Source organism: Phocoena phocoena, chromosome 7 (assembly GCF_963924675.1).
Source record: "Phocoena phocoena chromosome 7, mPhoPho1.1, whole genome shotgun sequence".
NCBI classification, from domain to species: domain Eukaryota; kingdom Metazoa; phylum Chordata; class Mammalia; order Artiodactyla; family Phocoenidae; genus Phocoena; species Phocoena phocoena.
Window position 1 is genome coordinate 12,969,115 of NC_089225.1, and position 12,440 is coordinate 12,981,554.

The 12,440-nt window shown below is 37.0% G+C and overlaps 1 protein-coding gene across 1 annotated transcript; it reads right to left on the reverse strand.

Annotated features, from left to right (window-relative positions):
* Nucleotides 1–627: 627 nt before the first annotated feature.
* Nucleotides 628–12,029, reverse strand: INSIG2 (insulin induced gene 2). The gene is made up of 5 exons (XM_065880332.1): nucleotides 11,714–12,029; nucleotides 5,368–5,492; nucleotides 2,057–2,223; nucleotides 1,793–1,892; nucleotides 628–746 (listed from the first exon to the last, which is right to left on the reverse strand). The coding sequence occupies exons 1-5, from the start codon at nucleotides 11,955–11,957 to the stop codon at nucleotides 705–707; spliced, it is 678 nt and encodes a 225-aa protein (XP_065736404.1). The 5' UTR covers nucleotides 11,958–12,029; the 3' UTR covers nucleotides 628–704.
* Nucleotides 12,030–12,440: the final 411 nt, after the last annotated feature.

A 12,440-nucleotide genomic window follows, 5' to 3' on the forward strand; every position in this document is an offset into this window, starting at 1 on the left:
TCAAAACAATTTGATGCTGATAAACTCTCCTGCTGATCACTTTCACCTCCAGTAAAATCTGTTAAAACAAAAATTACTCTTTGGACTCTCTCCAGTAATGCAGGTATGAAAATGTTCCCTGGAAGTTCTTTTTCATCATATATTAAAACACCCAAAGCTCTCTGAGACAACATTAAAATAGAAACTAACCACACATTAGGGCACCCATAACTCGTACTGCTATATATTAGAAAAATAAAAAGGCACAACAGTAAGCAAAAGAGAATATACCACTTTCCATTTGCTTTTTTTTGGCTTTCCTCATATTTTATTTCAGTAAGTCTATAAATTGTTCAAAGCATTCTTATACTCTGCATGACGATAACTGAGTATTTTGGCACATCAACATTGTGATACAATATATGGTATGTCTAAAAAATTAAAAATTTCATCTATTAATCAACATGTTTTTTAATGTAGTGCATATATATTTTACAGTTATTTAAGTCAAATACATAAAGGTTTGTACTTGATTTACAGATGAAGCAATCACAGATTGCAGTAACATATGTATGTGTGTATATGTGTGTATATGTATACACACACCAATTAAGGGAAAAACTGCATCCTGGCAATTTTATAGTCCGAAGTATTGTTGGTATAGCTATCATTTACATGCCCTTTTCGTCTTGTTTTTCTGTACAAAAGATATGTTTTTGCCTTCTTCATTCTTGATGAGATTTTTCTGCGATAACTTTACATTCATACTGTAAAAATTAAAAGGTTAAAAGGTTAACAGATTAATGTTTATTTTGAATAGCAATTTCCATATAAACTAAAAAGGTCTAAACTTAATAGTTTATTAACATATGCCCACTTTATTCCTCAAAGAATCTGAGAGTTATACAACTATTAGGATTAAATGACAATTATGAAAGGAAAAAAGAAATTTGCATTCTAGAACTGAAAGGGGCATAGCCAAAAGCAGGGAAAATATGATATTTCTACATTACAAGCAAATGATAACAGTATATGATTTAGATCAATCCTAGAATATGAAAGGAAGCAAAATAAATTTCTTTGTGTGTTCACTAAGGCATATTAGCAAAGGAAAGGTCATGAACTTAAGGACAGGACTAATATTGTGAATTCAGATAATATTTTTTCAAATAACTTTAAAGTTGAAAGGAAAAACTCTACTATATTAGCAAAAGCTTCTGGTCAAAACAATATTTTGAAAGGACAGCTATTAAAATGTCTACCCATAATTCAAAATAAAGTAAACCAATGGATTTAGTATAACTGGGTGGCTAGACTACCAAAAAGACAGCAATGTAAACCACTCAATTCTCTCAGCTGGCTAAAATGGTAAAAGTGACAGCACCTATTCATGAAACTGCTGTGGCATCTGAATGCCAGTCCCTGACCTTTGCCATCTCTGACTGGGCTCATCAACAATGTCCTTTTCCTTCTTAACTAAAATGATCAAACATCTTGATTTGCTGGAGATAGTCCTAATTTATATTTACAGCAACATAGTTATAAGCAGCGCTTCTTCTCACTTTTAAAACTGTCCCTTTTTCATGGAGTAGAAACATATAGATTAGTAAAATAATTAATTAATAAAAATTGGAGGATAGATCGTATCACCCTATCCATAACACATTTTAGCTTTTCTATCCAGTGGTTCTTTCCATTTTTAATACACTTGTGATTAAATTCTTCCAAATGACTTATTCTATTGCTGTATGGAGAAAACTTGTCTTACATCTCAATAACAGAAAGGTAAGTAAGTAAATGAGCATGAGCTTACCATTGCCAGTTGTCGGCCGATGTTTCCCATTGTTATGCCTCCAGCAAAAAATATACATGGTAACCAAGAGCGAACATAAAGAAAATCTGGAGATGTATATCTAGAATAATAGAAATATTTTTAACAACTCACAAAGGAAGTACAATGACACTTATTAAGATAATTACAATGGAAATAAGTTACTCTGTAGATTAAAGTGGCTAATGCAATTTTAAAATCTCAATTCTGAGATTTTAGGAAACAAGCACCAAAAAGAATACTTACTGATAAACACCATTATAGACTAGCAGTTGAGTGACCAAAGTTGCCAAGAAAGCAATTCCTATACCAAGGCCAAAACCACTTCTAGATCTATCAAAAGTCCACCACAGTCCAATGGATAGTGCAGCCAGTGTGAGAGACAACTGTATGTTGTTATCAAAATCCACTTTCTGAGATCAGTGTTAAAGAGTCATCTTTAAATTTGTAACCAAACAATTTCACCTGTTCATTTTTCTAAAATAAAAGATGTTAATGTTGAGAAGGGAATAGACTGCGTAGTCTAGAGTGCATTCAGGTTTTTAATACAATGTACAAGACTAGGGAGGCTTAAAACTATTTCCGATATGTACTAAAGACGCACAGAGGGCATGATACTTCACTAATAGATCTCACTGACGTGTTAATCTCTACAAAAAAATGGCACAGTATATACATTGCCGATTATCAGATCAGATCCATTATTTAAGAAATGCTTTCCTTGCAAAAAAATGTAACTAGAAGCCTCGAAACACAAGTATTGCTAAAGGAACACACTTTTGCCAAAAAGGAAACCGATATTACTTCTCAAACAGGCTTAGAATTACTTGAGAATCATACAGGAACTTGCAAATAGAAGAGTTGACAGCTATTTAACAGGGTACCACATTCTCTATGTGATTTACTGACAGACACATTTTATAATAATGCAGTTCAGAAACAAGAGTACCAAGGACACACTATCCCTTTCTATTATGTCAACTGTTCTAGTTTTAATTTGTTGAGGAGAAAGCCCTGAAGTGAACATTATCTTGCAACCTGCCAAGCTATTTTGGTGCCTGAGACTTTCTGGTATAGGACAGTTTGCTCAAATGATGTTTTATTTCCGTCACCTACTTAAGCACCTATTCACAAATGTACAGCCCTTTTCTACTTCAAAATCTCTGGGTAAAACGAAGCTTTATAAATTCAATTTTCTCATTTCTTTGCTAGAGGATTACACTAAAGGAATTAATTTCAAGTGTCATTAAAAGAGCATTATCTATGTCCCAAAGGCCACATCTTGGCTGTATATCCAGCTCCCCAGAGGATACTATATATCTTGCCAAACTGGCCATGCTGCAACTACAGAGAAGAGAGGGGAAGTTCCAAAATACATATAAAACCATTTTCCACTTCCTTTAACACCCTGCTGTTTACCACCATTCCCCCCTCCTACCCAACCAGCGGGTATCCTGAATGCCCAGACTGCCATTCTTGGTCAGCCCTTGTTTAGGCTTGATTTATCAAGAGACCTATAGTCTATGGCATGCTTTCTGAAAAAAGCTTTTATTCTTTAGTGAGTATTATACCTCAAATTCCAAAGAAACACTTGTGCACTCTGATTTCTCTATGCAATAAACATTCTTGTAAAGACTGGAATCTGACATTAACTGGGTTCTATCTTTGCTGACTAAATTAACTTTGCTAAGAGTCAAAGCAAAATAAGGAGGCTTCTAGGGTACAGGTAAAACATCAATCTTAAAAATAGTACAATGTGATTCTCTAAAGTCTAAGTAACCTAATATTAAGTCTGTGTTATATATTTTGTAAACATTTTGGATTCTGCTTAAAGGATGAACAGAATAGCTAAGATGACTATATTTAAGGATTTCATTGAGAGGAAGAAAAGAATGACCAAAGTAAAGAATTTAAATTAGATATATAAGTCTTTTTAATTCCAGAAAGGGTTATCTAAATTACTCAACTTAAAAATACCTGAACTGTCTAGGATAGAAAGGTCTAATCCACCAGACAGAGATGAATTTACACACTTGTGGGGCTCCTCGGTAGGAGAAGGAATGTTCCTAGACTCGAGTCAGGATCTCCAGGGTCTGGCCTCAGCTCTGGAGCAGCCTTGCAGTATGTATGACTCAGCAAAGTACGAAACCTCTCTAGCTTTCATTTCTCTTATTATCTTTATAAAGAAAATGTGGAACTAGGGGATTTCTAAGTTTTCTTCTAGTATAATATTGTACAAGTCTACCTTTTTAAAGTCCTCCTAACCACTAGATTTGTTTGTTATAAAATCCTAATTCTCAAAGATTTCACCAAACCAAACATGTTGGGAAACTCTTTAAGACAAAAGGGTAAAAAACAAAATAATAAGAGCCACTGAGGGACTTCCAAATTCACAGGTCTCCAAGAGCCAGCGTGACTAGGAACAGAAAGGTAGACGTGCTTTCAGAATCTAGGACCCTGCTTCTTTCCTTGGTTCCTCTTCTCCAGCTTCTCCAAAACACCTCAATACATGCTGTTAGAGACGCTGGAATCTCCTTGCCCCGTGACCCACACTCTCTCCAGCTAACTGCCAGCCCTGAGCCCAGCGCAGTTACAGGAAGAAACCTTGGTCAGCCTGAGTCACACATCTTCTCTTCTCCAAAGAGAAGGCTCCTGCCACCTCCATCCTCTAAGCCATCTCTTCCAGAAAAGGGAAGACTGAACTAGCATTTCCCAGATCCTCTTCTACAAAGGGAAGTTGGGAGGTCAGCGGGGCAGGGGGGAAGTAGGGAGGATGACAGGATAAAATCCTTATGAGGGCAAAAACTTTTGTTCTGGGGGTGGACATTTTTTTTTCTGGGGGGTAGAAGCAGAGGAGAGGTGGGACATAGAGGCTACCTTATCCTTCTAGCCAGAACACTATGAAAATACTCATTAATCACTAAATTAAAATATCAAAATCCTCAAAATGATCAAACTTTAAAAATATGTAACTTAGGAAAAAAAGTTCATTTCAGCCACAGTCTAAGTTGGCTATTTCTGCCTCTGCCACTTTTAAGAACATTTATGTGGTTTGTTGGTGTTGATTAAAACCAATAAATAACAGTCTTTAAAATATATATATATACATATATATATATATATATATATATATATTCTTCAAATTAAAAAAACAGAACAAAAAACCAACCAGCACCTGAAGCCACCAGATGGCCTTACTAACAAATCTTAAATGAAGAGAGAAAAGAAATTCCTTTGAAAATGTATCTGTTTCAATGCTAGTTACCAAAACTAGATGGAGGTAATCAAGTAACCTAATTTAAGAAAACCATGTAAATTTTTTAAATGTGCAAAGTTCTGAGTTATATCGAAAAATAGGGATTGAAATGAAAGGCTATACCCCACACTGTAATTGCATAGGTGCTCCCATGATGCTTCAACAATGCGGCGTGCATTATTTTTATGACTAAGTGGGCATATCACAATTTGACAACAGTGAAGTTGCGAGGGACTGTTTAACCTTTGGTTTGTCAAAAGCTGCTTTGTTATTATGCATTTCATTACAGCAGGAAGGATACAGCGCTGGCATGATTTATACCAACAAAGACGGCTACACACCGCATTACACTGGACCACTCTCTTTTAAATTTATGTGGTTCTCCTAGATGCCTGTCAATGCAGGGGTATAATAACCCAATCACGGCTGTGGGGAAAAAAAGGGAAAAAATTAAGTCATCTCCAATGGTATACAGGCAAAACTTAAGCTAAGAGTCACAACAAGCATCATAAGCATTTGAAAGATTCTCTAGAAAAGCTTTTCAACTTACTTAACATTAATTGTTGATATTTTAAACTTACCTTCCAAAAGAAAAAAAAAGTGAGGATAACACCATCGAAGACAGCATTGTAAATGAGTACAACAGTACTCTCAATTATAATAGGCAAAACACTACTTCAGCGTATGATTCAGAATTTCGCAGATTGGACTAGATGATTCACGCTACTTTTCTACTACTAATATCTCTGAGACTTGGAAAGCATCAAAGCAGTTGGCAGTTAAGCAATGTTCTCTCTAAGCTATATAACCATGAAGCATGCTATGAAATGTCACAAATCTAAAGAGAATCTCGAAGTGTAAACACGTACAATCTCATCATATACATTGTATTAGATGGCTATAGCTGTCCTGCCACACATACAATTCTTGTCCCCCCAGCTTCTTGTCTCACTCAGTCTCTTGTGTCTAGTGCCTTGTCCGGACAACTCCCTTCCAACCTGGCCCCCTAATGAGACTCTAGGTCAGACTGTCAAAGCAGGGAAACCTGCAACAGAAATCTACTTGTAAGACTCATTCTGCAGAGGACAGATGGAGGAAACATGGTCTACAGAATTATATATTTTCAGTTAAAATTTAAATCCACTGTTAAAAGATCAGAAAAAAACCTTTTTGGTATATTTCTGCATTTTGGAAAGAACATTTTGAATACTAATGGTGCAATTAATTAGTATGAATAACTCAGTTTTTAACTTAAATACTTGACAAACCTCAACATTTTATTCATTCACTGGGAGAAGATTTTAAAGTCATTAAAAAAAGAGTATTTCATGAACCAAAACATTCTTCAACAAGTTTTAAGGAAAATATACTTCTACAGATTAAATTTAACAGGAAATAGCTGGGCAGCTTTAATTTGCTCATCTTCCTAAAAACAGAATGTTTATGCTGCCATTTGGTAATAAAAACACAACTGTCACATCAGTTGAAAAGTATGTTTAAAATGTCCAGTATTACCTATGATGTATCATGAAATTATTGCACCCAAACCTACGCCTGAGGGGTTAGAAGCCCCTGCCTGGCCTGGTACTGGCTAGCTCTATCTCACAAACAATGCATTCAATCTTAAAGGAAAAACAGAAATTAGTATCAAAAATCAGAGGCTAGCAGACCAATGGAACAGCATGAAAACCAGGCTGCACCGTCACCCTTTCATCTGGAGTGGAGATGTTGCAATGATGCAGACATTTTCTAACCCGCAAAACTGAAAGTGCTCTTCTGATTAGGCTTTTGCTGAGGATAGATGGTTCACAGACCATCAAGACATTAACAACAAACTTCAGCAACGCAGAGCTCCAACAGCTACCAGTAAATTTAAAAGTTTCAAATTATATTCCTATTTAAAAGGTTCTGCTCTAAAATCCTGTGAGATTAACTGACAGCATTTCCAGATTTCTACAAAATTAAAGTGGCAACAAGCATGCCTAACAGTTGAAATATATCTAAATGAATATTACCTCTTTTTTGTTCTCAAGGGGTCATGAAACTGGCAGCTCATGTGTCATCCCTCACTCTCTCTCTCTCTTTCTTCCCTTTGCCTGTTGCTGAGGAAATCAACTAAGATCAGATATTCCAAGTCAATTTTCCTCAGCAGCTGATGCCATAGGTAAAGAATTATCACACAGAGAGTACTGACGTGTGTGCAAAGATATAAATAAGTAAAATTGACTGTATTTTTATGCATGTGATGTCAGACTCACACATGAGAGACAACTGAGGAGAGAAAGCAAAAACACAAAAAGAAATTTAAACTGCCACACTGCCAACCTTGGGATTTGCCAATAAAAATCAAATCCATTGAGTATGCATGGTTCTTGGACGCTCACTGAGAGGGAAAATTCGAGGGAGCTTGTCACTTCGCATTAAACGTCTTCTTTCTTTCCTTTAAATAAAGGCCTGGCAGAGTCTGAGAGCAACATCTACAGCACAGTGAGGCTGCACTGTTCAGAGCTCAGCAGAAGTGTGTCTGGCCTTCTTGTCCTCTTCCTCCACTTTCTTATTTTAACAAGAGAGACTGTTAAAATCACGCCTGTGTAAAATCATATGCAAACACAGTCCTGCTTAATCAGATGGTTCTCTGATGCAAAAACCACATTTCTTGTGATATATTTCAGTTATTTCCCAGTGACTAGTTGAAGGGTATCAAGACCAAAAACAAGAGAAGTTTGTAAAACGTCAATATTAAGTCATCATTTTTCATGGTCATGTTTTTAATGCAGTGCTGCGCTAAAAGAAACAGTTAAATCAAACATTTTTCAAGGAAAAGGGGCTGAAAAAGCACAACCACTGAATGAGATATACTTTCATGGAAAACTACGACAGGATAAGCAATGTGTTCATCCAACAAATACTTAAACCTCCATAATGTGTTGAGTTCTTGGTATTTACTGGGGATTTAAAAAGGGAAAATGAGTAAGACATGACCCCCGTCCCAAAGTGACCACAGAAAGAATTAAGTAGAGTAACGTGTTAGGGGCAGCACTGAAGGGCCCGGGGGTCCAGTCTTCTCCTGGTGTGTGCCGAGGGGAAGCAGGGTGCGAGCGTGTCAGGAAAGCTTCATAGAAGAGGTGACCCTTGAGGCAGGAGTGTTCAGCAGGTGAGTGGTCTGGAAAGGGCTTTCTAATCAAAGGAAAGCATTGAGGAAAAGCACAGACAACAGAAAATACCTGGTATCATCTGGAAACTGGAAACTTTAGGCGGAAAGGGAGTTTCGGGTCCAGAAAGAGTCTGAGAAGGATACAAGTTGGCGGGGGCCATATCACAGAGACTTGCCCCACAGTCACTGGGAAAATAACACCATCACACTTGTGCCAGAGAGAGGGCCAATCGTTCTTCCAGCAGTGAGTGTACAACACAGGACAGGAGAGAAGGGACTTAGGGTGCAGGGGGGACAAAATCAGAGGCAGAAAAAGAAAAGACTGAAAATTCCAAGCAGAGCTGTTGAGGGCCTAGACCAAGAAAGAGACAAGGGAGAGATGTAAAACTTGGAAACCAGATGTGGGCAGTGAGAGACAAAGGGAGGAGCCTTCTAAGACTCTCCAGGAATTGGGTGACTGACTGCATGACTCATCAGAAAAGATCTGTTTGTTTTCATTTTTAAATTAGATATTAATTTGACTCGTGATTTGTTAGTCAACTTCTCCGGTTATTTTATCCACACAATCTTTTTTCTCCTATTTATTCTTCAGAGAGATTCCTTTGTAGCTCTCAATCACATTCAAGAGGTTCTTAACTCCAATTCCTATGCACTGCACACGTAAAGAAGTTAACCAACTTGAAACACCAAACATTATTAAACTAAAAATAGAGAACCAGGAAAAGGAAAATGGGATCAAAAGGAGTTTATCAGAGTTCTCTACTAGTTGTCGCTCCAGAAGCACCACTAGCAAATTTTCCATCACTGGGTTTACATGTAGAAAGTGGTGATTCTGGAGACCCTCCAGAAGGTAGCTGCTCAGTCTACAAATATTAATTAGACAGGAAAATCAAAGGACAATTATCAGTTTTTCTGATTTAACATGATAAGAGCTTTGAAAATGCACAACACATATACACAAAAACATATACATACCATATACACACGCAAACTGTACACACTGTTTCTTACAGCATTTACTTTTTTTCTTTAATATTTTCCCTAAAATTGGAGGGGGCAGCGATTATGCAAGAGTCCATTTTCCATCTTTGGCAACTTCCACAAACCTGGTATCCTCACCCCCACCTACTAAACACCATGACCTACCCAACATCAACAGCAACATTAACTGGAATCTCAATTCCCCAAGGCCTCTCTCCTTTCATTTGCTGGGCACCTCATAGAATGCACTGCTTTCAGAAGAAACACTTAAGCAAGAAATGTAAATGCAAATCCTCCACACGAAATGATATGAGGTTAGGTTTGTAAATGTGACAAGCCTAGCGGCTGGGAGAAGGTAGGAAAGTAGGGACAAAGTGACTAAAATGTAGCATTAACATTACAAGTTTTCCTTCCTAAATGTGAGTTTGTGGCAAAAGTGCCCATATCACAGGCAGAGATGTAACCCCTGTTCCTCTCCATGATAGAGGTAGAATGAAACCTCAGCCAAGTTCTCCTGCCCTAGCCCAGAATGTGTAGCACAGGCCACTGTACTCCATCCAAGCCTGGCACTTAGTCTGGAAGGTTCAAAAGAGATACCCAATAGAGGGAAGGATGAGTGGCTCCCTCTGCCCCCTTCCCCAGCATGTGATGTTTCACCTAGCCATGCCATTCCTTGGCTCTGGAACCCTGGACTCATTGATATCCTCTCCTTATCTGTTTCCTCATCCCCCCAAAATAGGCACAATGCAAACATCTCACTCCCAACGTTGCCCTACAGATCCCTGGGGTTAAGGGATATGCCCAGAACATTAGTAGACATTCAATAAGCAATCATTTCCCTCCCTTGACCTTCCTTTTGTCTATTCTGAAAAGACATGTTCTTCCAAGTCCTGAAAAGCTTCTATTAGTAGCGAGACAGCAGCTCTACCATAGGAGAAAATAAACAAAGAAGTAGAAAAAGTCATTGGGAAAACGTTTTTTCTTCTGAACTTAAGTGAAAGAAAGGAAAATACATGAGGACTGGTAGACACAACAGAGAATAATAAAACATAATTTATGCTTTGTCTGTTTGGACTATGTTGCCTGTTCTCTCAGAGAATAACAACAGCTCTGGGGAAACTAAGAATCATCACCTTTACAAGTTCTCTTTTAATGGGAATATTGTAATAGTGAGACATCAATATATAAACCATGCTGAAACCTTACCACGAAAATGCCCTTCAATCCACACAATGGGATTATGTAATTGTCCAATAAGTTTCACAAGGTCATTTTAAAATGTCTCACACCTAACTCCTCACTGTTGGCCCTCTAGCTCTAGGACGGAAATCAAGGAGGATCTACATTATATTGCAAGGTAGTTATGTACATTAGGTGTGAGACACCAAATGGACATTCATAAAAGCGCTTTTCTCTCTCAATCAGAATTATCTTCTACCACATGATTATGGCTTCCTTCTATTACTTTATTATATAAAATAGTATCAATCTATTGGTCTCATTAGAAAAAGCTGAAGAGCTATCCATTATGAAAGCTCATCATCAATACAGCATTCTGAAATGCTCCACTTTATCCAATACACACTGTCCACCAAAATCAAGATCTAAATAGGATAATAATGATTTTAAGCAAAGAGAATCTACCTTACTGATCTCTTTAAGAATCTATTATTCTGAATGTATATCTACAAAGAAGATACCAAGAAAAAAAGCATATGCAAAACTGTAAAAAATAACAACATGAAGCTTTAAACTTGAATAAAACTATACTCAACCTTTGAACAACATGAGGGTTAGGGGCACCAACCCTCCATACAATCAAATATCTGAGTATAACTTTACAGTCAGCCCTCTGTATCCACAGTTCCGCATCCACAGATTCAACCAACCTCGCGCTGTGTAGTACATATTTATTGAAAAACATCCACACGTAAATTCCACCTTATGTTGTTCAAGGGTCGACTGTCTCCATCTTTCAAGTTTTTATCTACTTCAAAAACCAGAGGATAACATACATGTCAAAACCTTAAAACCAAACAGTGATGATGATCAACAAAATAACTTAAAATAAGTTTATATGAGATGGATTGACGAAAGAACAAAATCCCTAAGAGAATCAAGATTGTTTTTAGGATTGAATTTTTAAGTCATATGGGTCAGTCAGATAGAAATCAGACACAAAAGAGTACAAACTCTATGATTCCATTTATATCACATTCTAGAACAGGCAAAAATAATCCAGTGACAGCCTGAGGCTGGGGGTAGGCTGCAAAAGGGCACAGGAGAATTTAGGGGGTAATAGAAATGTTCTATACCTGGATTGTGGTGGTAGTTACATGACTTCTATGTATTTGTCTAAACTCATCAAACTGTTCATTTAAAACAGGTCTATTGCACTCTATTTAAATTATACCTCAATAAAGCTAATTTTTTTTAAAGTATTGCCCAGACAATATTGACACTCATTTACCCTAATTCCTTTCTAAGCGTTACAGACATGGCCTTCACGTACCTGAAGCTGTGCCACAGCATGGCGGTACCCACCATGCTGAAGAAAAGATGCTTGCAATCACATCAGGTGGAAAGAGCGTCACATTTCTCTGAATCTGAAGTAAATTTAACACTAATGCAAGAAATACTCCAATAAAAAACAGCACTATTCCTCGAATCATCAAGTTCACAGTTTGGCTAGTGACAGATGAGATATAGGGACCACACTTTTTGCGCCCAGGTGACTGTGTCTCTCCTTCCGCCATGGTTTCATAAGTTCAGTAAGTCAGCAAAAAAATTTTAAAAAGAGGAAGAAGAAATGGCTTCTCAGCTGAAAAGCCAACTGCCTGAACCAAAGCAGATTGGCGTTTCAACAATATTGCATCTCGTCCTAAAATAGGACCTACCAGAAATCCTGCAAGAGATAAGAAAAAAGAAATCAATGTGTCTAATAAATGACTATACAATTTTCCTGATTTCAATACTAATTCATTTTAAAGGCCAAATAATGAATTGACAAGCTTATATATTTATTTAAATTATTTACTGAATAAGAAGACATTTAAAAAGCATTTTTATATGAATGATTTAATAAAAAATAAAGTGCTAAATCTATATTTACTAGGACAGAATTAGTGAGCTAAGAGACTAAAAGGTTAGAATAATAGTAAAACAGCTAGCCCCACATCAGTGAAAAAAGCAGGACGGGTTATCTGAGACACTCCTACTAGAAACTGGAAGATCAAAAT

Coding starts and splice junctions, on each gene's coding strand:
- INSIG2 (XM_065880332.1), bottom strand. CDS start 11,957: ATGGCGGAAGGAGAGACACAGTCACCTGGGCGCAAAAAGTGTGGTCCC. Junction 2,224..5,367: donor GTATAAATCATGCCAGCGCT/GTATCCTTCCTG, acceptor CACTGATCTCAG/AAAGTGGATTTTGATAACAA. Junction 1,893..2,056: donor GTCTATAATGGTGTTTATCA/GTAAGTATTCTT, acceptor CTATTATTCTAG/ATATACATCTCCAGATTTTC.